Source organism: Eleutherodactylus coqui, chromosome 12, assembly GCF_035609145.1.
Source record: "Eleutherodactylus coqui strain aEleCoq1 chromosome 12, aEleCoq1.hap1, whole genome shotgun sequence".
Classification (NCBI taxonomy): domain Eukaryota; kingdom Metazoa; phylum Chordata; class Amphibia; order Anura; family Eleutherodactylidae; genus Eleutherodactylus; species Eleutherodactylus coqui.
The window spans coordinates 122,069,259-122,095,149 of NC_089848.1; the positions used below are offsets into that span (position 1 = coordinate 122,069,259).

The following is a 25,891-nucleotide window of genomic DNA, read 5'->3' on the forward strand; positions in this document are numbered from 1 at the left end:
GGAGCCTATCCAATGTGTCACCTCATGCAGTACTGGCTCTAACCAGCAGATAGCGCCATTGTATGATGGCAGAAAAAGAGTAAGCCCCCCTTCCCTAGAAAAACCAGGATACAAATTGGGTTGGAAAGGGTTAATGTCTGCTAAACCTATTGAATTTATCAGGTCCAGCCAACCATCTAACGTGTATGGGGATTCTTCAACTTTTCCCTGATGGCAGGTGCCGGTCGAGAAGGATCAGGCAGTTTGATTTAAACATACAGGATCTTTTTGTTCTCAAGGAAGATACGCTGCTGACAGAAGAATCAGTAGAGAGTAGTTGCCATTCGATTTAGCAGTCAGGAGGTCAAGAAGAGAATTACCAGAGAGGTAGTTTATTAAGTGAAAGACGTTCCAAGAGTTTGGAAATGGAGTGGAGATTAGAGATGGGTTCATAGTTGGCAGCACAGGATGAGTCAAGAGATAGTTTCTTTAGTAATGGGGATATGACAGCATGCTTAAAAGAGAACGGAAAGATACCAGAAGAGAGGGGTTAAAAAATGTAAGGAGGTGATGAATGACAGCCAGGAAGAGAGACTGGGTGAGGCGTAAGGGAACAGGGTCACTAATGCAGGTAGTAGGGGAAGAAGAAGAGCGTAGACGCAAGACTTCTTTGTCTGTTGTAGGTTCAAATGCTGAGAGTGAACTAGGGGAGAGGAGGAAGAAAGGGGAATGACAGCCAATTGGGAACTGGGAGATTATTTCTTGCTGGAAATTGTCCATTTTCTCTTTGAAGTAAGTGGCCAAGTCTTCAGCATTCAGATCCATCATAGGCGGCTGCAATTTAGGGCTAAGAAGGGAGTGAAAAGTTTCAAAAAGTCATTTGGGTTATTGGGTGGTGAGGAGATGAGAGTGATGAAATAGGCTTGTTTGACATGGTGAAGGGCAAAGTTGTAGGTTCTGAGCATGAATTTGAAGTGGAGGAAAATGTCTGAGATTTTTCTCCACAGGTGTTTGGCACACCTAGAGCATGGCTGAAGGAAAAGTGTTTGAGGTGTGCGCCAGGGTTGCTGCAGTCTGTGTCGAGAGTGTTGGAGCGTTGGGGGGGGGGGGGGGGGGGGGGGGTGCTGCTTCTTCCAGGACACTTTTGTTAGTTGTATTACAGTGCTTGACAGCCAGATTGGGACAAAAGAAGGAAGAGATTGAGCACAGCGAAGATTCTAAGGAGTCTATAAAATGCTGAGGGTTAACGTTCTGATTTCTGCGTATGTGATGGGTGGGAATGTCATTGTAGGATAAGAACACATGATTGCAAAGGAAAGGGAGTTGTGGTCAGAGAGTGGGAGAGAGGAGTTTGAAAGGTCAGAGACAGTTGGAAGGAGACAATGTCAAGCATATTGCTGTCTTTGTGTGTGGGAGAAGTAAGTTGTGAAACGCCTAGGGGGGACGTTAGTGATAGAAGCTGAGAGGCAGACAGGGAGATCAAGTTGTCATTGTGGCTGTTAAAGTGACAGAAAATGAGAGCTGACCTCCTGCCTCTCAAAAAAACTAAATATAAAGTGACCAAACAGTTGTATCAACCCTAAAATGGTATCAATCAAAATGACGTCGTACTGCAAAGTACAGGCTGCTGCACAGATGGTAAAATAGAAAAATTATTGTTCTCAGACTATGGGAATAAAAAACGTTTTTTTTTTGGTTTTTTTTTAAATTTTAAAGTGTTTTTATTGTGCAGAAGTAGAAAACCAACTATATAATTTGGCATTTCTGTGATGAAGTAAAGTTAACATATCATTTTTACCGCATGGTGAACACCATAAAAACATCCCTAAAATTATAAAATAGCTGTTTTTTTAGCCCCTCTATTAAAAAAATGAAATGTATTCCTCCAAAAAACAAGCCCTTCTAAGACTATGCTGATTCTAAAAATTTTCGCTCTCAGAAGACGAGGATGAAGAATGAAAGAAATCTCCATGTCCTGAAAGCCCAAATGGGAAGCATCCATAAATGGTCCCTGCACTTTGGGACAACTCGTGTTAGTATGATATTCAATGTGATAATTAGCAAAAAATACTAATCACTTCATTTACACAAAATTACATTTTCTCCTGAAAAATCTCTCTAAAAGTGAATCTCACTAACTTGTAATTTGCTGTCCATAGCCTCTTGTCAAGCGAAGTCCATCTCAGGTAACATAGACATTGAGATAGAACACAGAAAATGTGCATGTGAGTGTGGGGCTGTCTCATGCTGCCCATAGAAGTCCATGAAGAGAAGAGGGAAGATGAGGGAGAAAAAAAGCAGACAGACTCCCACAGACATACTGCTGCAGCTAGTGCAATCACCTCTATACTGCTCAGTACTGCTGTGCAGTGTCCCTCATGATGCTCTTATTTCCCTTTGTATATGTGCTAGAGAGTTACTGAGCAGAATCTGTTGTTTTCTCAATGTGCAGTGTATAGAAGACATCATCAGAGCAGGTACCTCTGACCAGCTCAGAGAGAACTCTAAATCAGAGATCCAGCAGAGGGGGCAAAAAGGGCCAAAGGATACAAATCATGTAAAGGCCACATATAGTGTCATTCCTCATTTGCACACGTTGCACCTTGTTCTGAAGAGCAGCTATATTATAAGTGTTAAAGGAGCATCATATGACTGAATATGTTGTGTAATATCATATCCATAGAGGAACAGAGATCCCACGCACAAATAATTACCCAGTATGTCAATTCTTTAGGTGCCAGTTTAATTTCCATTGAAGATTCCACTGAATCCGATTTCCTCCTCCATCATACTGAGTTACTTAGTAGCCAGCAAGAAGAATTTTGGATTGGACTCTACAAGAACGTGAAAGGTAGAGTATCAGAACATTCACTATTTCATCAGAAAACACGTCATTCTCATCCTCCTGTGTTTCTTATCGCTCCTTCCTTTTTTGTGCTTGTGGTGACTTTTCTTCATAACAGACATTACTCATTGGGGAGTAATTCAGAATATATAATGAGTCACACTTTGGTGCTACTATTGACTGAGAAACAGCCCAAATACATTAGGACCTTGCATATCAGAGTTGGCATAAGGGCTTCAGAGCAAGAGCGGGATTTTTGAAGGGGGGTTCCCAAAGAGGGGTGATACATGCAGTGAACTTGGCACACAGGGGCAATTTTTTTTAACATTAAAAGGCTTGTTTAGCCACTAAAATGGGCATTTCGGTTGAAACAAGTTATCCCCCATCCTGGGGATAGGTGATAACTAGATGATCATTGGGGTATGATCACTAGGACTCCCACTAATCCTCATTATGGGAGGTCCAATAGGTCCCCAAATGAATGGAGTGGAGTTCATTCAGACACGCTGCCGCTCCATTCATTTCAATGAGTGTGCCAGAGATTGCCAAGCACTTGAACTTCACAAGTCCCGATGCTCTCATTGAAATGAATGGAGTGGCGATGCATCTGTGCGACATATGCTCCATTCATTTGGGGACAGACTGGACTCCCATTCTCAGGATCAGTAGAGTCCCACTAGTCAGATTCACACCAATCAGCTAGTTCTTCCCTATGTGGATAGGGAATACGTATCTTCTGCGCCCTACAAAGTAATAATATGCTGCTTCCGAGTCTCTACTTGGTAATAGTGCCCTCTTTGTGGCTCTATTTAGTAATAGTGCCCTCTTTGTGGCTCTATTTAGTAATAGTGCCCCCTTGCAGTCACAGACCCAGCTACAGCAGAGTCTTCTTACTGCACACACTGCTGTTGGACCCTGAACGCACTCTGTGTAGTGAATTATCCGACTGCTTCCCTTCTCACATTGTCGCAGTACAGTGCACTGTATTCATAGATGGGGAGGAATTGAATTACATTCTGTAAAGAGTTGGGGTCCAGCAACTGTGTCTAAGAAAAGAAGAATCTACTGCTGGTTTAAAGGGACCACTGGTTTTTGCAGGAGGGGTATTTCTGGACAACTGGAATCGCCAAGCGCACCCCTGGGTTCATGCACACTTTCACAGTGCTTTTGTGGCAGTGGAATGGGCCTGTATGGCCCCTTTAATAGAGAGCTTTACAGCCTCCATGCGCTGCCATGTGGATTCCATTGGGCTCTGTGTGTACGGCGAACATGAACAGTAGAGCATGTCCCAATTTATTTCTGCTGCATTTGTGCAAAGCGTCCCTATGTAAGCATAGACATCTGGAGGGACAGTAGATGCACTTCTATGGTAGCCTTATTACGATTTAGTAATAATATGGCCATCTGTATGAGTATTATGGCTATGGGGCCCACAACCGGAGATTGGAGAGTTCTAATTGTATCATTTACATATTATCTAAACACTGCTGAGGAATTTATGGATGCAAATCTTAACAAATTTGCCATTTTGACCATTGTGTGACAGTTTGAGAGCTGTAAAGGCGGCCATATTGTCAATAACGCCTGGTCTTACAGTATAGCAACCATGGCCATAATTAAATATTGAACTATAGTTCCATCTAACCTAAAATGTGGGGGAAATGTTGAAGAACAACTTTAATGATACATTAGCTTATATACCCGGTGTTGCCTGGGTGTCCCTTGATGGCCCGGCTCTTTCCTTCTCTTTTTGAATTGTGGTCTCATGCTGTTCTGGGATCTCTGCAGCCCTTCATGCAGTGGCTCTTTCTTGAAGTACTTGAAGTCCGGCCTTACGCTGTTCAGGAAAGGAGCAGCCGATGGCTTTCAGAACAGAAATTTTGTTTGACGGGCCCCATTGCCCAATTGCAGAGCCCTCGAGCTGCCAAAATAATTAAAAATCCCTACAAATGACCCAATTTTGAAAACTAAACCCATTAATAACTTAATCTAGGGGTGTACTGTGTATTTTGACCCCACAGCTTTTGAATGAATGTAAGAAAAGCAAAAGGAAAAAAATTAAATGTTAATTCTTTTTACAAATGTGTCATCTTAAAGGCAGTTTTTTTGTGTAGCATATATGAATAAAGACTTTCACTCCAAAATGGATCCCCCTGTTTGTCCCGTGTTCAGAAATATGTCCTTAATTTTATGTCTGGATGCACAACAGGCCCGAAATCAAAGGAGCACTCTTTCAGAAAAGAAGTTTGCTTGGAAGTGTTTTGGGCCTATTGTACATTTTTAGAGCCCTCGAGCTGCCGAAATGATAGAAAGCCCCCCATTTGGAAAACTAGACCCTTTAACAAATTCATCTAGGGGTGAACTGAGCATTTTTACCCCACTGTTTTTTACAAAAAAATAATGTAAAACAGGTGGATAAAATTTATGATTTCTTATTTTTTCACAAATATGTAAATTTTAAGACTTTTTTAATATAAAGCAGGAGAAACTGAGAATATGCACCTCAAATTGTATTGCACTGGTTCTCCTGTGTTCACTAGTACCCCCATTGTAGCCCCAATCTTTTTTTTTTAATAATTGAATTTTTGCGAAGGGTTTGCGAAATTTGCTTAAAATGTTTGGGATTCGGTTAAGAAGTGGGAGGTAGTTTTTGGAGAAAGTAAGGGAGCTTGGGTACGCTATGTTGATGCCTAAGTATGGGATAGAACTATTGCACCAGGTAAAGGAGAAGGATTCAGTGATAGTCTGGGAGGAAATAGGGTTTGTAATGGCTAGTATAACATCGTCCGCATAAAGTCCAATTTTATGCTCCTGTGAAGCTATTTTGATCCCTTGGATGTTCTGATTATTTCTGAATTTTTCTGCCTGCGGTTCCATTATTATGGCGAATATTAAGGGCGATAGGGGACACCCCTGTCTTTGAAATGGCAAATGAGGAGGAAAGGCATCCTGAGGAGAAGACTTTTGCAGACGGGGCCGAGTGCAGAGACATTATTGCAGATTTGATGAGCCCCGAGAAGCCAAACCATCCCAGGGTGGCTTCCAGGAATCCCCAATGTATTCGATCAAATGCTTTCTCAGCATCCAGTGCCAAGAGTAATGCTGGGGTTCCATTCCTTTCGGCCACCCTTTACAGGTCCAGAAATCGTCGGGTGACGTCAGGGGCCTGTCTTTGGGGTACAAACCCCACTTGGTCCGTTGCCACCAAGAGTGGGAGGACTGTGAACAGTCTTACACTAAGCGGTTTTGTGTACATTTTTACATCCGTATTCAAGAGGGAGATGGGTCAGAAATTCGCCGGGGATGTGTTCTCGTTTCCGGGTTTGGGGATCGTCACAATCAAGGCTTCCAGCATCTCAGATGGGAAGGAACTCTTTTCCATCGCCCCATTGAACACGGATGCCAGGTGCAGAGCCAAGAGTAGGGCAAATTTTTTATAATAACCGTTTGAAAGGCCGTCTGGGCCAGGGGTCTTGTGGGGCTTTAGTAATTTAATCGTATCTAACACTTCTTGTGTGGTGATTGGTGTAGATAGGTTGTCTATTTGCTCCGAGGAAAGACGGGGGAGATTCATACTTTGCAGGAAGTTCTGTATTTCTTCGTTATGAGGGTGGTGAGTATTTGGGTTGTCTTTTAGGTTATATAGGGAGGAATAGTATGTGACAAACTCGTTAGCTATCTTTTGAGGGTGGAAGATTTTCCTGCCTTGAGAGTCAAGGAGATATCTAATTCTTTCTTTAGCTGTACGATCTTTAAGTTGTTTTGCTAATAAGGCCCCTGTTCGGTTATCGGTGTTTAATGGCTAACAAATTTTGGAGTTTCGCCCGAAGATTAAAGAGGTCCTGTGTTTTTTGTGGGGATGGTTCTTTTTTGTTTAATGAGTCTAAGGATTTAATTTAATCCATTAGACGGTTAAATTCCTCGTCCCTTTTTTCTTTGCTCCGAGTTTAATGAACATGCCTCTCATGAAGGCTTTATGCGCGTTCCACACGGTGGATATGTTCGGAACCGATCCTACATTGTTCTCAAAGAACCTCTCTAGTTCCTCTCTGAGAGGCGGTTCATGCTCAGGCAGGTTTAGGACATAGTCGTTTAGTCTCCATGGGAGTGATGGGGAGTAATTAAATTTCTCCTTGAGAGACAAAGATATGGGAGCATGGTCTGACCATGAAATCGTTCCAATTTCAGCCCGTAGGGTTATCTCTAGACCCCTCCGCGGCAGCAGAAACATATCAATTTTGAAAACTAAACCCATTAATAACTTAAAGGGGTTGTCTCGTGCCGAAACGGGTTATTTTTTTTCCATAGGCCCCCCCGTTCGGCGCAGGACAACCACAAGGGATGTGTTAAAAAAAAAACAAAAAACATATTACTTACCCGAACCCCCGCTCTGCGACTTCTTCCTTCTTCTTCCTTCACCAAGATGGCCGCCGGGATCTTCACCCACGATGCACCGCGGGTCCTTTCCCATGGTGCACCGTGGGCTCTGTGCGGTCCATTGCCGATTCCAGCCTCCTGATTGGCTGGAATCGTCACACGTGACGGGGCGGAGCTACGATGACCAGCTCTCCGGCACGAGCGGCCCCATTCACCAGGAAGAAGACCGCACAGCGCCAGCGCGTCTAAAAACGCCAGAAGAAAGCGAAATTAGACGGCACCATGGAGACGGGGACGCTAGCAACGGAGCAGGTAAGTGAATAACTTCTGTATGGCTCATATTTAATGCACAATGTATATTACAAAGTGCATTAATATGGCCATACAGAAGTGTATAACCCCACTTGCTGCCGCGAGACAACCCCTTTAATCTAGGGATGTACTGTGTATTTTGACCCCACAGTTTTTGAATGAATGTAAGAAAAGCAAAAGGAAAAAATTAAAATGTTAATTCTTTTGGCAAATGTCTCATTTTAAAGGCAGTTTTTTTTTGTGTAGCATATATGAATAAAGACTTTCACTCCAAAATGGATCCCCCTGTTTGTCCTGTGTTCAGAAATATGTCCTTAATTTTATGTCTGGATGCACAACAGGGCCCAAAATCAAAGGAGCACTCTTTCAGAAAAGAAGTTTGCTTGGAAGTGTTTTGGGCCTATTGTACATTTTTAGAGCCTTCGAGCTGCCGAAATGATAGAAAGCCCCCCATAAATGATCCCATTTGGAAAACTAGACCCTTTAACAAATTCATCTAGGGGTGAACTGAGCATTTTTACCCCATTGTTTTTTGAAAAAAATATTGTAAAACAGGTGGATAAAATTTATGATTTCTTATTTTTTCACAAATATGTAAATTTTCAGCCTTTTTAATATAAAGCAGGAGAAACTGAGAATATGCACCTCAAATTGTATTGCACTGGTTCTCCTGTGTTCACTAGTACCCCCATTGTAGCCCCAATCTGTTTTTCTTTTAATAATTGAATTTTTGCGAAGGGTTTGCGAAATTTGCTTAAAATGTTTGGGATTCGGTTAAGAAGTGGAAGGTAGTTTTTTCGAGAAAGTAAGGGAGCTTGGGTACGCTATGATGATGCCTAAGTATGGGATAGAACTATTGCACCAGGTAAAGGAGAAGGATTCAGTGATAGTCTGGACCGTCTTGGCGTCTAGGCCAAGATTTAACATTTGAGATTGTGTTGTTGATCTTATAATATGAAACATCGCCAAATTGAATTAGGGTAGACTGGGCGTGAGTCAGGGAGGAAATAAGGTTTGTAATGGCTAGTATAACACTTCTTCTTCTAGATTACCATGGGCATCTACTAACTCGTTGTGGGCTGTGGTGAATTCTCCCAATTTTAGTTCGATGTGGTCGGTTCGAATAGCCAATTGGTCGATATTCGATTGTAGTTGTCCAGAGAGGTTCTGAATGTCTTTGGAAATGTCTTTTTGTAGCGATATCAGCAAGTTCTTCAGAGCGTTAATGGTTAAGGGACTCTCTGAGTCTGGGTAGGCTTGTAGATTGTTGGTAGAATCTGTCTGTAAAGGAGATTCTTGTGTTTTGCTGTTTTGGCCCTTCTTTGCTACATGCCCCTTAGAAGAGGGAGAGATTGGAGATGATTCTTTGGCATTTCTTTTGCCGCCGCTTCTGGAAGGAGAATTAGGGCTGCCCGGGGTGGGAGAAAGAGAGCTTGAAGAGTGGCTCTGTGCTGGAGCAGCGGGGCTTTGCATAGTAGGAGTTTCTTCGATGCCAAGTTTCTTTGGGTGGGCAGTAGCAGGTTTATTTCTGTTGTTCCAAGGGCCAAGGGAGAAGAACTCTGAGAGTCTCTTTGGGACAGTCGTTTTAATGCGGCGCTTGATCATCATGAGAAAAGAAACAATGCCTGGATATGTGCGTTGAGACAATCTCTGTTAATGAACAGTTTCACCCGAAGGGGAGCTATTTATGGAGAGCGTTGAAAGACGCAGTCAGAGTCCTTGAGGATCTTTAGATACTCATTGGTGCAGAGTGGTCTCATTATGAGCTGTTTTGGAGCCGCAAATGGCGGATGGGGTTACGTTAGTCAATCATGCTATTCCATCATGTGTGCCGAGGAGCGGTTCTTCTCATGTTCTGGAAAATTAGTTGAGTAAAGATTGTGTCTGCCGAGAGATTTTTCTTTGGCTTAGTCTGAGGCTAGCACTGCCACAGTTTCCAGGGGCAGGCTAGGGTGGGGAGGATGGTATGCGGAGTTAAAGGGTTCCTCAGAGGATCCTGAATGTACGAGGTTTATTCTAAATTGTGGGCAACCAGGCCTATTATGGGTGTGCAGTGGCGGAGGAGGGGATGTTCAGGGTTGGAAAGTCCGACGGGCCCTTCAAAGGCTCTAATCTTTTCTGCCAGAGGTGGGCGCAGAGAATTTCCTCCCGGCGGGGGAAAGAGATAGCATGGAAATTTAGAGGATGGTTCTCCTTTTCAGCACTGGGCCTTTTGTGTTATATAGAAGAAGGTATGTGCCGATGGAAGTTTTTCGACGGGTCAAAATTTGTGGCGCAGCAGGTATGTTCAATATGGCAGTGAGGCTGTGCTGGGGATTGCCTCTGTTTCCCTTGTGGGTGATGCAGGAATATTCTTTCCCCGTGCTTAACTGTGCTTTCACCTCCTTAAAATGCTGAGGAGGTTTATTTCCCCTTATATTCTCCTCAGTTGTGCCTCTTTTGCAGGAGTGGGGGAGTTCCTTGGGGTTTCCTGGCTCAGATCCCTCCTCTCTGAGGGATATTTGGACTATGCAGGGCCGAGGTGTTATGGGGAATCAGTGTCCTATCTGTGCTCACGGGCCTATATGTCAGTATAGGGGTATGGGGGGTTCCCCACGTGTTCAGGGGGGAACGGAGGTGTCCGGGTCCCACCAACTCCTTACCCCATGATCGCGGGTCCTCCTCGTCACTCTGGACTGCCGCTGCTATCTGGAGCCGGACTGTTCTCCTTCTCCGCGATGTCCCACCTCCAGCTTCTTGCGGTCCGTCTGCCGCAACTTCCCCTCCAAATCTCCGTGCCCGGTGGGTCCCTCTCTGATGCAGCGGGGTTCTCCACTTCTTTCTTTCGGACCGCTCTGGCTTCCGGACAGCTCCGGACCTACTTCCGGTTGGTGTTCTCGGCACTTTAGCCCGCAGCTTCCTCAGGGAAGGTAGGCCTCACCGCACGCCGGGGTCAGAAAGGCCGCGGAACGGCTCAAACTGCTCCTTCTATCGTGGGGGTGATAGCTGTCCACTTCTCGGTCTTCTCCGATGCTTTCTCCCGCAGGTATGGGCCGAGAAGGGAGAGTCTATAGTGGAGCTCTTTCCTCTGCGGCTTTCCCGCTGCTCGTCAAGCCACGCCCCCCAGCCCCAATCTTTTTACTAGACGCATGGCTAGGCCTGTAATGGAGGGAACACCCGTTGGATTTCAGATCACAACTGAATAAATTCCAGGCCCCATTGCACATTTGTAGAGCCATCAAGCTGCCAAAAAATAGAAACTACCCCACAAATGACCCAATTTTGAAAACTAGACCCCTCAGCCCATTTATCTAGGTGTGTACTGAGCATTCTGATCCCACAGTTTTATTGCAAGAATTAATGTAAAGCAAGTTAAAAAATAAATAAAATGTCATTTATTTTTTTTTTACAAAAATGTCATTTTCATGACAGTTTTCTTTGTTTCAACCAGGAAAATCTGGGGAGACACACCCCAATTTGTTTTGTAACGGTTCTTCTGTGTTCAGCAAGACCCCCATTGTAGCCCCAATCTGTTTACTGGACACTTGGTTAGGCCTATAAGGGAAGGAACATCTTTTGGCTTTCAGGAAACAACTGAATAAGTTCCAGGCCCGATTCTACACTTGAGCTGAAAATAAATTAATTGACTCCCTAAAAATAATCACCCCCCCCCCCCTTTTGGCATTTTCTAAATCGTAAGATAAAATTAATAATGTAAAACTGTGAACTTTAGAGGCCTGGCTGGGATGGGCACATGGGGCAATAAAACTGGGAGTCCCTCCTCCTCCAATGCTTGCTGCAAACCCAACACTATTTTTCAGCTATTTATGAACCTCAGTGGTGGGAATGTGGTGTAGAAGATATCGCTCTGTGAACGTTTGCACCTCCTCAAACTCGTAAGCTTTCTACGGTGTGGCGGTCTCAAACAGTAGGCGATCAACAAGCTGCTCCCGGAATTACAGGAAAGTGAGTGTTCTTGGGTACTTTTTATAGAGTATGTAAGCATTATAGAAAGAGCAGGGCCTGGTAGCGATCTACCTTATTTATATTGCTACTAGAGATGAGCGAGCACCAAAATGCTCGGGTGCTCATTACTCGGGACGAAAATTTCGCGATGCTCGGGGGTTCGTTTCGAATAACGAACCCCATTGAAGTCAATGGGCGACCCGAGCATTTTTGTATATCGCCGATGCTCGCTAAGGTTTCCATTTGTGAAAATCTGGGCAATTCAAGAAAGTGATAGGAACGACACAGCAACGGAGAGGGCAGGAGAGGGGCTACATGTTGGGCTGCATCTCAAGTTCACAGGTCCCACTATTAAGCCACAATAGCAGCAAGAGTGGGCCCCCCCCCCAACAATTTCTACTTCTGAAAAGCCCTCCTTAGCAATGCATAACTTAGCTAAGCACCACACTACCTCCAACAAAGCACAATCACTGCCTGCATGACACTCCACTGCCACTTCTCCTGGGATACATGCTGCCCAACCCCCCCCCCCCCCCCGCACGACCCAGTGTCCACAGCGCACACCAAATTGTCCCTGCGCAGCCTTCAGCTGCCCTCCTGCCACACGCTGGCCTCATGCCACACCACCCTCATGTCTATTTATAAGTGCGTCTGCCATGAGGAGGAACCGCAGGCACACACTGCAGAGGGTTGGCACAGCTAGGCAGCGACCCTCTTTAAAAGGGGCGGGGCGATAGCCCACAATGCTGTACAGAAGCAATGAGAAATAGAATCCTGTGCCACCGCCATCAGGAGCTGCACACGTGGGCATAGCAATGGGGAACCTATGTGCCACACACTATTCATTCTGTCAAGGTGTCTGCATGCCCCAGTCAGACCGCGTTTTTTTATAAATAGTCACAGGCAGGTACAACTGGGAATCCCCAACTCTGCAATGGGAATTCCGTGTGCACCCACAGCATGGGTGGCTCCCTGGAACCCACCGGCTATACATAAATGTATCCCATTGCAGTGGCCTGGACAGCAGAGCTAACGTCAGATTAAATGCAGGTGGGCTTCGGCCCACACTGCATGCCCCAACCTGACCGGGGTTTTTAATTCATAGACACAGGCAGGTACAACTCCCTATTGTGAAGTCCCTGTGGAGCGACAGCATGGGTGGGTGCCAGGAAGCCACCGGCGGCACATAAATATATCCCATAGCATTGCCCATCACAGCTGAGGTAATGTCATGTTTAATGCAGGTGGGCTTCGGCCCACACTGCATGCCCCAGTCAGACTGGGGTTCTTTACAAGTGGACACATGTAGTTACAACTCCGTGTGGACCGACAGCATGGGTGGGTCCCAGGAAGACACCGGCGGTACATAAATATATCCCATTGCAGTGCCCAGCACAGCTGATGTAACGTCAGCTGTAATGCAGGTGGGCAAAAAATGAATTGGATTACACTGTAGGCGAGGGCCCCAAAAAATTGGTGTACCAACAGTACTAATGTACCTCAGAAAAATTGCCCATGTCCAACCAAGAGGGCAGGTGAAACCCATTAATCGCTTTGGTTAATGTGGCTTAATTTGTAACTAGGCCTGGAGGCAGCCCAGTTAAAATAAAAATTGGTGGAGGTGAAAGTTTCAGCGCTTTAATGATCATTGAAACGTATAAAAATTGTTTAGAAAAATTATATGACTGAGCCTTGTGGGCCTAAGAAAAATTGCCCGTTCGGCGTGAATACGTGAGGTTTCAGGAGGAGGAGCAGGAGGAGGAGGATGAATATTATACACAGATTGATGAAGCTAAAAGGTCCACATTTTTGATGGTGATAGAGAACGATGCTTCCATCCGCGGGTGCAGCCTACGTATTGCTTAGGTATCGCTGCTGTCCGCTGGTGGAGAAGAGAAGTCTGGGGAAATCCAGGCTTTGTTCATATTGATGAGTGTAAGCCTGTCGGCACTGTCGGTTGACAGGCGGGTACGCTCATCTGTGATGATTCCCCCAGCCGCACTAAACACCCTCTCTGACAAGACGCTAGCCGCAGGACAAGCAAGCACCTCCAGGGCATACAGCGCGAGTTCAGGCCACGTGTCCAGATTCGACACCCAGTAGTTGTAGGGGGCAGAGGCGTCACGGAGGATCGGCTACGTACTCCCTCACCATCCTTTTACAGTGCTCCCGCCGACTCAGCCTTGACTGGGGAGTGATGACACAGTCTTTCTGGGGAGCCAGAAAGCTGTCAAAGGCCTTAGAGAGTGTTCCCCTGCCTGTGCTGTACATGCTGCCTGATCTCCGCGCCTCCCCTGCTACCTGGCCCTCGGAACTGCGCCTTCTGCCACTAGCGCTGTCGGATGGGAATTTTACCATCAACTTGTCCGCCAGGGTCTTGTGGTATAGCATCACTCTCAAACCCCTTTCCTCTTCGGGTATCAGAGTGGAAAGCTTCTCCTTATACCGTGGGTCAAGCAATGTGTACACCCAGTAATCCATAGTGGCCAGAATGCATGTAACGCGAGGGTCACGAGAAAGGCATCCTAACATGAAGTCCGCCAGGTGTGCCAGAGTACCTGTATGCAACACATGGCTGTCCTCACTAGGAAGATCACTTTCAGGATCCTCCTCCTCAGGCCATACACGCTGAAAGGATGACAGGCAAGCAGCATGGGTACCCTCAGCGGTGGGCCAAGCTGTCTCTTCCCCCTCCTCCTCATCCTCCTCATGCTTCTCCTCCTTGCTCAACGCGCTGAGATATAGACAGGAGGGTGCTCTGACTATCCAGCGACATACTGTCTACCCCCGGCTCTGTTTCCGAGCGCAAAGCGTCTGCCTTTATGCTTTGCAGGGAACTTCTCAAGAGGCATAGCAGAGGAATGGTGACGCTAATGATTGCAGCATCGCCGCTCACCATCTGGGTAGACTCCTCAATGTTTCCATGGACCTGGCAGATGTCTGCCAACCAGGCCCACTCTTCTGTAAAGAATTGAGGAGGCTGACTCCCACTGCGCCGCCCATGTTGGAGTTGGTATTCCACTATAGCTCTACGCTGCTCATAGAGCCTGGCCAACATGTGGAGCATAGAGTTCCACTGTGTGGGCACGTCGCACAGCAGTCGGTGCACTGGCAGATGAAACCGATGTTGCAGGGTGCGCAGGGTGGCAGCGTCCGTGTGGGACTTGCGGAAATGTGCGCAGAGTCGGCGCACCTTTCCGAGCAGGTCTGACAAGCGTTGGTAGCTTTTCAGAAAGTTCTGAACCACCAAATTAAAGACGTGGGCCAGGCATGGCATGTGCGTGAGGCTGCCGAGCTGCAGAGCTGCCACCAGGTTACGGCCGTTGTCACACACGACCATGCCCGGTTGGAGGCTCAGTGGCGCAAGCCAGCGGTCGGTCTGCTCTGTTAGACCCTGCAGCAGTTCGTGGGCCGTGTGCCTCTTATCTCCTAAGCTGAGTAGTTTCAGCACGGCCTGCTGACGCTTGCCCACCGCTGTGCTGCCACGCCGCGCGACACCGACTGCTGCCGACGTGCTGCTGCTGACACATCTTGATTGCGAGACAGAGGTTGCGGAGGAGGAGGGTGGTTTAGTGGAGGAAGCATACACCGCCGCAGATACCACTACCGAGCTGGGGCCCGCAATTCTGGGGGTGGGTAGGACGTGAGCGGTCCCAGGCTCTGACTCTGTCCCAGTCTCCACTAAATTCACCCAATGTGCCGTCAGGGAGATATAGTGGCCCTGCCCACCTATGCTTGTCCACGTGTCTGTTGTTAAGTGGACCTTGGCAGTAACCGCGTTGGTGAGGGCGCGTACAATGTTGCGGGAGACATGGTCGTGCAGGGCTGGGACGGCACATCGGGAAAATTAGTGGCGACTGGGAACTGAGTAGCGCGGGGCCGCCGCCGCCATCATACTTTTGAAAGCCTCCGTTTCCACAACCCTATACGGCAGCATCTCCAGGCTGATAAATTTGGTTATGTGCACGTTTAACGCTTGAGCGTGCGGGTGCGTGGCGGGGTACTTGCGCTTGCGCTCCAACACTTGCGCTAGCGACGGCTGGACGGTGCGCTGACAGACATTGGTGGATGGGGCCGAGGACAGCGGAGGTGAGGGTGTGGGTGCAGGCCAGGAGACGGTAGTGCCTGTTTCCTGAGAGGGGGGTTGGATCTCAGTGGCAGGTTGGGGCACAGGGGGAGAGGCAGCGGTGCAAACTGGAGGCGGTGAACGGCCTTCGTCCCACCTTGTGGGGTGCTTGGCCATCATATGTCTGCGCATGCTGGTGGTGGTGAGGCTGGTGGTGGTGGCTCCCCGGCTGATCTTGGCGCGACAAAGGTTGCACACCACTGTTCGTCGGTCGTCTGCACTCTCAGTGAAAAACTGCCAGACCTTTGAGCACCTCGGCCTCTGCAGGGTGGCATGGCACGAGGGGGCGCTTTGGGAAACAGTTGGTGGAATATTCGGTCTGGCCCTGCCTCTACCCCTGGACACCGCACTGCCTCTTGCAACCTGCCCTGCTGCTGCCCTTGCCTCCCCCTCTGAAGACCTGTCCTGAGTAGGCGTAGCAAACCAGGTGGGGTCAGTCAGCTCATCGTCCTGCTGCTCTTCCTCCGAATCCTCTGTGCGCTCCTCCCTCGGACTTAGTGCCCTTACTACTACCTCACTGATAGACAACTGTGTCTCATCGTCATCGTCCTCCTCACCCACTAAAAGGTCTTGAGACAGTTGCCGGAAGTCCCCAGCCTCATCCCCCGGACCCCGGGAACTTTCAAAAGGTTGGGCATCGGTCACGACAAACTCCTCCAGTGGGAGAGGATTCGGAACCCTTGCTGCCCATTCTGAGCAGGGGCCCGAGAACAGTTCCTGGGAGTCTGCCTGCTCCTCAGAATGTGTCATTGTAATGAAGTGAGGAGGCTGGGAGGAAGGAGGAGCAGCAGCCAGAGGATTCAGAGTTGCAGCAGTGGACGGCGCAGAACTGTCTGTGGACGATAGATTGCTGGATGCACTTTCTGCCATCCACGACAGGACCTGCTCACACGGCTCATTTTTTAATAAAGGTCTACCGCGTGGACCCATTAATTGTGAGATGGATGTGGGGACGCCAGAAACGTGCCTCTCTCCTAATCCCGGTTGCGATACACCTGGATCAGGAGCTCGGCCTGTGCCCACACTCTGACTTGGGCCTCCGTGTCCTCGCCCGCGTCCACGTCCAAGTCCTCTAGGCCTACCCCTACCCCTCAGCATGGTGTATTACCAGTAGTGCAGAAACAGAACGCTGTAATTAAATGTGCCGCTTATTGGCCTGTGGTTGGAGGCTGACTTCGCTTATGGAACGCACAGCAGAGCCAGGAAATAATTTTGCGCAATCCTGCTGTAACACTTAGCTGGCTGCGTATTAATTAGGACAACTACCCCCAGCACAGACCCAGTACACTGAGGACGGTCACAGGCAGCCCAAATAGATGTTTTTCCCAAGTGTTTTTGGAAAGGCCCACTGCCTATATACACTGTATATGTCTTCTCTCTCTGCGTCACCACTACTGGCCCTGGAGTATGTAAAATAACTGCAAAGTGTTGCACTGTGGAGTGGAATACAGCGGTGATGTAACAGCCAACACAGAGCCAGGAAATAATTTTGCGCAAGCCTGCTGTAACACTTAGCTGGCTGCGTATGAATTAGGAGGACAACTACCCCCAGTACAGACCCAGAACACTGAGGACAGTCACAGGCAGCCCAAATAGATTTTTTTCCCAAATGTTTTTGGAAAGGCCCACTGCCTATATTCAATAAATATATGTCTTCTGTCCCTGCCTCACATTATATGTCTTCTGTCCCTGCCTCACCACTACTGGCCCTGGAATATGTATAATTACTGCAGGGCGCAATGCTCTGCACGGCCGATATGCAAAAAGCAGCCTCCACACTACTGCAGACGGTTAGATGTGGCCCTAAGAAGGACCGTTGAGGTTCTTGAAGCCTAAAATAACCCCTAACGCTCTCCCTATAGCAGCTCCGGCACCAACAGCACTTTCCCTGATCTCTGTGAGAATGCATCTGAGGCGAGCCGCGGGAGGGGCCGATTTATATACTCGGGTGACACCTGATCTCGCCAGCCACTCACTGCAGGGGGGTGGTATAGGGCTTGAACGTTGCAGGGGGAAGTTGTAATGCCTTCCCTGTCTTTCTATTGGCCAGAAAAGCGCGCTAACGTCTCAGAGATGAAAGTGAAAGTAACTCGAACATCGCATGGTGCTCGTTTCGAATAACGAGCATCTCGAACACGCTAATACTTGAACGAGTATCAAGCTCGGACGAGTACGTTCGCTCATCTCTAATTGCTACCCTTTGGTACCAGGCCTTGGCCTTTCACTCCAGCAGATATTGTTGAAGTATGTGGTCAGACAGGTCTACACTCCCCCCCACTTCAAAAAATACCGTATGTTGTAGTCTGTGATTAGACAGGTTTTCTCTTGCCCATAGTAGTCTCCCTCTCTCTTACTACTACTGAGGGGTCTGCATGGACAGTCGAGGGCGTGTAGAAATCCTCCTTGACCTGCCACTTACTGCAAGCAGTGGGTCACTTGCAAGTGCATATGACACACCCATTTTCATGTGCCTGGACACCAGGGGTTGTGGGAATCCCACTCTGTTTTTTTCTTACTGTCCCGGAGGCCCCTGTATTTGTGGCATGGAGTGATTTGAATAGTGGGACACTAGTGTAGTAATTGTCTATATACACATGGTACCCCTTGTGCAAGAACGGCACCATTAGCTCTCAAACAAGTTTTCCATTGATGCCAACATTGTCTGGGCAATCTGGGGGATTATTAAAAATATTGCAGATATAATTTGACTCCATGCCTGAATCGTCTGTATGGGATGAACCGTTGGAAGCAAAGCCGGCCATTGAAGCTCCTCAGGAACTCATCAACTGGCAGATTATTCTCAAGGGTATGTACATTTTGAAAGGATTCTTCTAGGAGGGAGATTAGGGTCTTCAATCTATTTCATCGATCATAGGCAGCGTCATCTCAGCACTGGTAGACCAGTATGAGCGGATATAATTTTTTTAAATAAAACCCATTAACAATATAATTCCCAATTTTTTTTAATTTCTGGGACACTTGTGGGGGTCCGTAGTCTGGAATAGTCAGAGGTGGGGTGTTCTGCAGTAGATTTTCTAACATAGATATTGTTCTGCTGGACAATTAAGGCCCAATGTCCATGGGCAGATGTGATTTGTGGAACCTGCACGGGATATCCACAAATCAAGGGATGCATTAGCATCTGATAAACAATTTAAAGCATGCGGATGTGATTTCTTTTTCCCAGCTCGCAGATTGCGCGTGTGGGAAAAAATTGCAGCATGCTTAATTTTTCTGCAGATCTCGCTCTGGAAAGCAGGACATTAAAAAAAAAAAAGGTACACTGCGCATTCACTGGGCACGTGCCTGGACACATCTGCCGTGCTGAAGAATGAAGATCCGGCCGTGAGGGAGGAAATCCACGCTGGATCCGAAGAGGTGAGAAAATGTCCGATGGCTGCGGGCACACACGGCTTTTGTGCGGGATTACGCACTCAGAATCCGTCCGTGCCGTGGACATTGGGCCTTATTCCACGACTTTATCACTTAAAAAGACATTTAAAAATCTGGCAAAATTAGCAACATCCACGTTTACTGCCAGAGTTGCTACAAACTGGGTTATTTGGAAGGGACAATGAATCTGGAGAATCCCATTTGCGGGTGGCATTGCACTACTCGGCCCTGACGACTCAACAACTGCTTCAACCACCGTAGGCCTAGCGGCAGAACTAGAGTTGCCACTGCTGGAACTTATTCCTGCCTCTACGAAGTAGTTTCAGTATCACTACCAGAACTGCTGGAACAAACAATGTGCAGGCCTGCTCTGTGGTATAGCCCCCGCACGCCAATGTAGAAGAATTTTTGGTAAGTAACAGCATATAAACTGAAAAGAAAAAACTGCCGAGGTGAAACAGACGTGATAACGTAACGCCGCCTAAAAACGCCGCAACCGAAAAAGCAAGGAAAACTGAATGTATATCAAAGGCATGTAGGAGCCTATGAAGAACAAACACATGCTCACTTTCATATATACAGTATATATAGATTGTATATTACAACATGTAAGATATTCTGTAAATAGGCAACTTGTTTTAAGGAGGATTTACTCTATTTGTGTCTTTAGACGAATGGCTTTGGTTGGACAGTACACCCATGGACTTTGTAAACTGGGACAATGAGGCACTTCATGGAGATTTGTCTTCAAAATGTATAAGGATGGATGCAAAAAAGGGAACATGGAAAGAGTTATGGTGCACTAGACAGAGAGGGTACATATGTAAGATATTAAAAGGTAAGTAATTCTAAACCTGCATCACTTATTTTAGAAACATTGCCCAAAAGTTTATGTCTAGAGAAAAGATAAATTGGGTGGAACTCAACACCCATTGGGGCCATTTAACTATTGGGAAATTGGTATGAGTTCTATTCTGTCCTTGATGTATTGGAGGCAGGAAAACGGGGCAGTAGAAGCTTCTGAAAGACTGAGGCCAAACTGTCTTGGCTAGACAACAAGGGCAGAGACTCTCCAAAATGGTAAGTCTTATGGGGTGTTGCCAGTATGCAGTGGTTAGAACCTACCAAAAGTTGTCCAAAGTAGGAAAGTTCATGAACTGTCATTGATTTGCATGGTCAACCCCTATAAAGGAGGCATATCTCACATTTAGGGAATACTGATAAGGTAGTGGCCACCTGGTGGCCTTGGGGATGTGAAGGCCACATCTCTGGTGGTCTAAGGCAGGAAAGTGGTTAATAAACAGAGCTCTCATGGTCAAGAACAGAGAAAAAGGTAAAGGGGTTGTACCCCAATTGCAAGTTATCCCTAATCCACAGAATAGGGGCTAACTTGCTAAAACCTCACAGATCCTGAGAATGTGGGTTCCATGTCCCCCATCCTTTTGACTATGGGGTTACTTCACTCCAATGAGGAGGAGACTGAATAGAGCGCAAGAGAACTAGTGCTCCATTTACTTCCAGTGGGATTGCGGAGCTACCCAAGTGGCATTCACTCGGGTATTTCCGTCAGCCCCAGCACTCCGTTTACAGTAACATCACTGTGGGAGGAGAAACGGCACTCACAGTGACACGAAAGTCCTGTTCTCGAGTGGTGAGCCCCCCACCGAGCAGCAAGCTATCACTTATACTGTGGATAAGGGATAACATGTAATTGTGGTACAACCCCTTTAATGAGATGATATTGAGGTATATTTTGAGTGGCTTTAGCAGGGAAATCGTAGCTGCGCTGGGGGCACATGCCCCACTTGCTCCCACAGCTACCTATCTATATAATAAGAGAGAACTCCAACTCCCAGCATGTCCAGGTCATTATGAAATATCAGAGGAAATTATAGGGAGGGTTAATGAGAACTGGAGGTCCCAACATTTCCAGGTCGTTATTATGGAATAATAGGGGACATTATGGTGAGAAGTATGGGAGAAGATAACTGCAACTCTCAGCATGTCCAGGCTAATATTATATGATATGATAAGGCAATACACAGGGGAGGATAAGATAGGAGAGCTACAACATTTCTCCAGCTCTCACTCACTTGGACTCCATCCATAACTTTTCCAGTTTCTTTATATCCATATAAGGCTCCACCCCCTTAAGTCAGATGATAAGTTCATCACAGGTCCTTCATCAGCACTTGTCCTCTCCATTGTTGAGCTTCGTCCCTTACGCACTGATCACATGATGGTGATGGCATCACAGGTCATTCAGTCACCAGTTTTCTTCACAGGTACATTTGGCATGCTTCGCTGGACAGGGGGACAGTCCACAAAATCTGGGACTGTCCAACAGGATCCAGGACAATTGGGAAGCTTGCAAAATCTCAATTAGATATTATTTTACAGAACTATTGCTTGCTCAATAAATATTAATGGATAGAACCGGTCTGTATTAAAATCCTCCAGGCAACAAAAATGTAATTTCTTCGTGGATTTTGGGGTGCTAAATAGGAATCTTGGCTTCAAGCTCCTCCAACGCGCATAGGTTTGGGGAAATAACATTTTTCATTAATATCAAAACTACAAAAAACTTCTTCCATGCAAGATATCAACATTTTTGTGGGCTTTCCTCCTAATATATTTTGCTGAAAATGGGAATATAATATTAACTCCTTCATGACTGCAATACACATTTTTACTGACCTCACTAATGGGCGTTAAACCTGCACACACTTATTTTTAAGGCAGTGGCTTGGCAGACTGCTGACAGCCCGGCTCCTGCTCTAACCGCCAGGAAAGGAGAAACTTCAGATCCTGGCAGTTCAAACCCTTAAATGCCACAGTCAATAGCAACTGCAGAATGTCAGAAGATGACAGGGGACGGGGCTCTTTCTTTCTGTCACCCATAAGCAACCTGCAGTACAATCACAAGGTATCAATGGGTTTCTATGGCAGCCAGAAGCCTGACAAAGGCCTTCATGTCTGCCGTGTAACTCAGCCTATTAGGCTCTGCCTCCCACGGAGTCTAAAGGCCCATTTACATGCAAAGACAATCTTTCAAACAATTGAAAGATTGACACTTTTAGCGATCATTTTCCATAAAGTGTTAATGGACATTAATGTCCATTAGTACTTTATCATCTTTATTTGCATGTAGAAGGGCTTCTGGGATCTATTTACAAAGCACTGCATGTGATCTGAGCTCTGCACACAGCTGCCAGCAGAATACAATGTAATCTCCGACTCCTGTACAGAACACAGCGTGCGGTCCATGTTATCTACTCTGCTGCTGAACGATGGATTTTAAGCTCAACTTAAAATCATTGTTCAGCCGAAAAGTGAATGATGGCAGAGTTTACATGCAATGATTATCGCTCGTATGCCATGATTTGAACGAATTTTGAGCATTAATTGTTGCGTTTAAATGGGCCTTAATAGGCTGATGTCATAGGCTTAGTAGAATGCACTATATAGGTAATGCAATGTACTATCCTAGTGATCTAATGATCGCATCTTCAAGTACCCTTCGGGGGAATAAAGAATAGTGTCAAAGAAAGTTAAATAAAGTTTAATTGAAAGAAAAAAAATCCAGTTTAAAAAAATATATAAATTTGTCCCCACAAAATAACATTTTAAATGGATAACATACCAAAAAAATGTTTAAAAAAGCAGCACAGAATAAATCAGTATTACCAGAGTCGTAACGACCCGGACAATGAAAATGATTCGTTATTTATCTCGCACTTGGTGACCACCGTAAAAATATTTTTAATAAGTAACGCCAGAATTGCTATTTTCCTTTTGTTCGCCTCCCAAAAAATGTAACAAAAAGCAATCCAAGAGTCACTCCCTCAAAATGATACCAATAAAAACTACAACTCTTCCCGCAAAACACAAGACGTCACAGATCTCTGATGCCGAAAAATAAAAATGCCACGGATCTTAGAATGCAGCCATGCAGATTAACTTGTTTCGTTTTTTTAAACGTGTTTTTATTGTGCAAAAGCGGTAAAAAATAAAAACAAATCTCAATAAACTTCATGGCAGAAATCATGCTGATCCAGATGAGGGAGTTATTATGAAAATGCTGTAAAAACAAAACCCCAAAACAGTGAATTTCTGGGTATTTTTTCCAACTTCCACTCAAATTGTTTTCTTAAAGTTATAGAACAAATGATATAGACCCCAGAGTGGGGCTATTAAAGAGCACCAGTCATTCCCCCAAAAGCAAGCCACCATTAAGCTATGACAATGAGTTTTGTCTCTTGCAATGCCACAATGAAAATCGCTTGTTCATTAAAGCACAAAGTAGGCCGGTCATAAAGGGGTTAAGGGGTACTTACTTTATGCCTTCAAATAAAATCAGGGAAAGTAGAATACCAAAGCTCTGGTCCAAATAGAGGCGTCTGCTAAATGTAGGAAACCCATCTTTCCCCATCTTGGGAGTCATTTTAAGTAGTCCATATAGCCTGGTATCTTACTACCCTGAATCAATTGGAAGCTCAGGCCCAAAGGAGAGGATCTGTCCGAAAGCGTGGCCACCTGGACGTGGTGGATGGGCCCACATGCTTTGATCAAAATACATGCTAAAAACCTGCATTTTATGTGGTTAATATATACAAGAGTTATGCCTTTTTATTCAGAAATTAACCCTTTCCAATCCACAGGCTGACGTCTAAAGACATGATTTAAGGCTGTACAGCTCCGATGTTGGATGATGTCCATCAGGCTTCTCTTACTATATATTGAAAGCCTCTCTGCTGTCAGAGCCTATCCAACGTGTCACCTCGTGTAGTACTGGCTTTAGCCAGAAGATAGCGCCGTTGTATAACTGCAGAAAAAGAGTAAGCCCCCTAGGAAAACCAGGATACAAATTGGATTGGAAAGAGTTAATGTATATGGGTGCTGTTGCCACGTGTTCCTGCTTGTACTGTAGTGTCACAGCCACGGTTTATGTGCATCGGCACGTTTCTTTGTTTGAAGTGCTGACCTTATGTGAGAACAGTAACTGAACACAGGATGAAACACAAAACGGTATCTGTTTTTTAAATACACAACAATCAGGATTATAACCTGTTGTGTTTTGTGTTCACAGCTCCTCTGCCCACAACAAAGCCACAGAAGATGCCAGGTAGAGTAAATAATATCTACCACTAATATATGTGATATTAGAAGGAGCAATTCTAGACTCAACTGATACCATATAGTAGTATAATAACCATTTACATATGAATTCATAGGCACATACTGGACACTTATTCCAAATCTCACTCCCATGATGTTCTGGGATGGTCAACAGATGTCAGATTGTTTTTTTCATTTGGGCTCTAGTAATACACTGGCTTTGATTTTTTTTTTAATCTGCAAGGCTGAAAAAACACATGTCCATCTAGTTCAGCCTATTACCTCAACCAATGTTGATCCAGAGGAAGGCAAAAAAAACCCCAATGAGGTGGAAGCCAATTTTTCTCATCTAAGGGAAAACAACTCCTACCTAACTCTAATCTGGCAATCAGAATAATCTCTAGGTCACCGACCCTTCTGAAGTAATCAGTAATATAACATGGAAGGCCTCATTCACACGAGCGTGCATTTGCACGTGCATAGGAGCGCACAAATCTGCGTGTCCATGCAAGTGCCAAAACACGCATGAACGAAGCTCCGTGCAGCATTGCTCTCAATGGGGCTGCCGCTGCTGCCAGTAGCCTCATTGAAAGTAATGGGCTGCCAGCAACCCCTGCAGTGATTTTCGGGGAAGGGCTTTAAATATAAGCCTTTACCTGAAGATCATCCCTAGCTGTAGTAAAAAATAAAAAGTATATACTCATCTGACCGCCGCTGCCGTGGCTTAGGCACGTCTAGCCGCTTGTTCTCCCTGCACTGCTCTTAAGCTCTTTCAGCAGGCGGGGATTTAAAATCCCTGCCTGCTGAAAGGACTGCGTCTCATTGGCTGAGCACTCAGCCAATCACAGGCAGCAGTTGTGCAATTTTATTCAGATATTACTGTAAATGTGCATGCTGTTTTGTGTTACTCTAAATGGAAGTCACAATACAGATGTGAACAGAAACTAACAACATATATGCTAGGTGATATTAAATTAGTTACCACAAATTGTATATTCCTGCTTGGATAAAATACTCCAAAATGCTAAGGAAGTACTATATTTTTACCTTGTTGGAAATATTTAGTATGACTTCTGTTGGTAGGTTTTATGTATGAAATAACCCATATTTCCCATTACAGAAGAGAAGCCCTCACACGGCATGACCATTGGTGTGGTTGTTCTTGTCATTATTGTCGTTGCTGGCATCGCCACTGCGGTCTTCTTTGTATACCGGAGGAGGAAAGGAAACAAGGCAAAACCAGGAAATCATTTCAGCAACAGAATTCACTTTGACAGCAGCAGTGCGGCTGCGACAAACGATGGAAACGTCTTAGTGGAAAACATTGAACAAAATGAAAAGGAACATTCATCACTTATATGAAACTTGACCGACGTCGTGCTATAATGTCCGGGCTGTAACCGACTCATGGACGATGCCCATCTATGGGGAAGAAATAAGACTGGGCACATTTACAGCATGATGTAAAGGAATGAATGTTAGAGAAAAGTGAAAGATTGATAAATTGTTGCTTGCTCTGTTATCTGTACATTTCTGACATTTGTAATACATTTCTCTGGGGTGATACACAAGTCTTTCTTTCCTGTCTTTGGTGTACTATACAAATATAATGGGGCCTGCCTATGAATCCCACAATATCCAAACTGTGACCTTTTAGGAATTTACACCACACCCCACCACTTTCTGAAAAACTAGATGGGGCCAGGTTTCAGGGGGTATGGCCACATGCAGCCCATCAAATTTACTATAATCTACAGTACTGTGCAAACGTCTTAAGCAGGTGTGAAAAAAATGCT

The 25,891-nt window shown here is 45.8% G+C and overlaps 1 protein-coding gene across 3 annotated transcripts in view; it reads left to right on the forward strand.

Annotated features, from left to right (window-relative positions):
- LOC136586788 (macrophage mannose receptor 1-like) overlaps nucleotides 1-25,666 on the forward strand; it is a 135,861-nt gene extending 110,195 nt beyond the window's left edge. The window contains exons 27-30 of one of the 3 annotated variants that reach the window (XM_066585013.1): nucleotides 2,714-2,830; nucleotides 19,648-19,815; nucleotides 24,067-24,102; nucleotides 25,210-25,666. In XM_066585013.1, coding sequence (XP_066441110.1) covers nucleotides 2,714-2,830; nucleotides 19,648-19,815; nucleotides 24,067-24,102; nucleotides 25,210-25,457 — 569 coding nt within the window. In that variant the 3' untranslated portion in view covers nucleotides 25,458-25,666. The remainder of the gene's footprint in view (nucleotides 1-2,713; nucleotides 2,831-19,647; nucleotides 19,816-24,066; nucleotides 24,103-25,209) is intronic. The other 2 variants (XM_066585014.1, XM_066585015.1) reach the window with 2 other exon arrangements.
- Nucleotides 25,667-25,891: the final 225 nt, after the last annotated feature.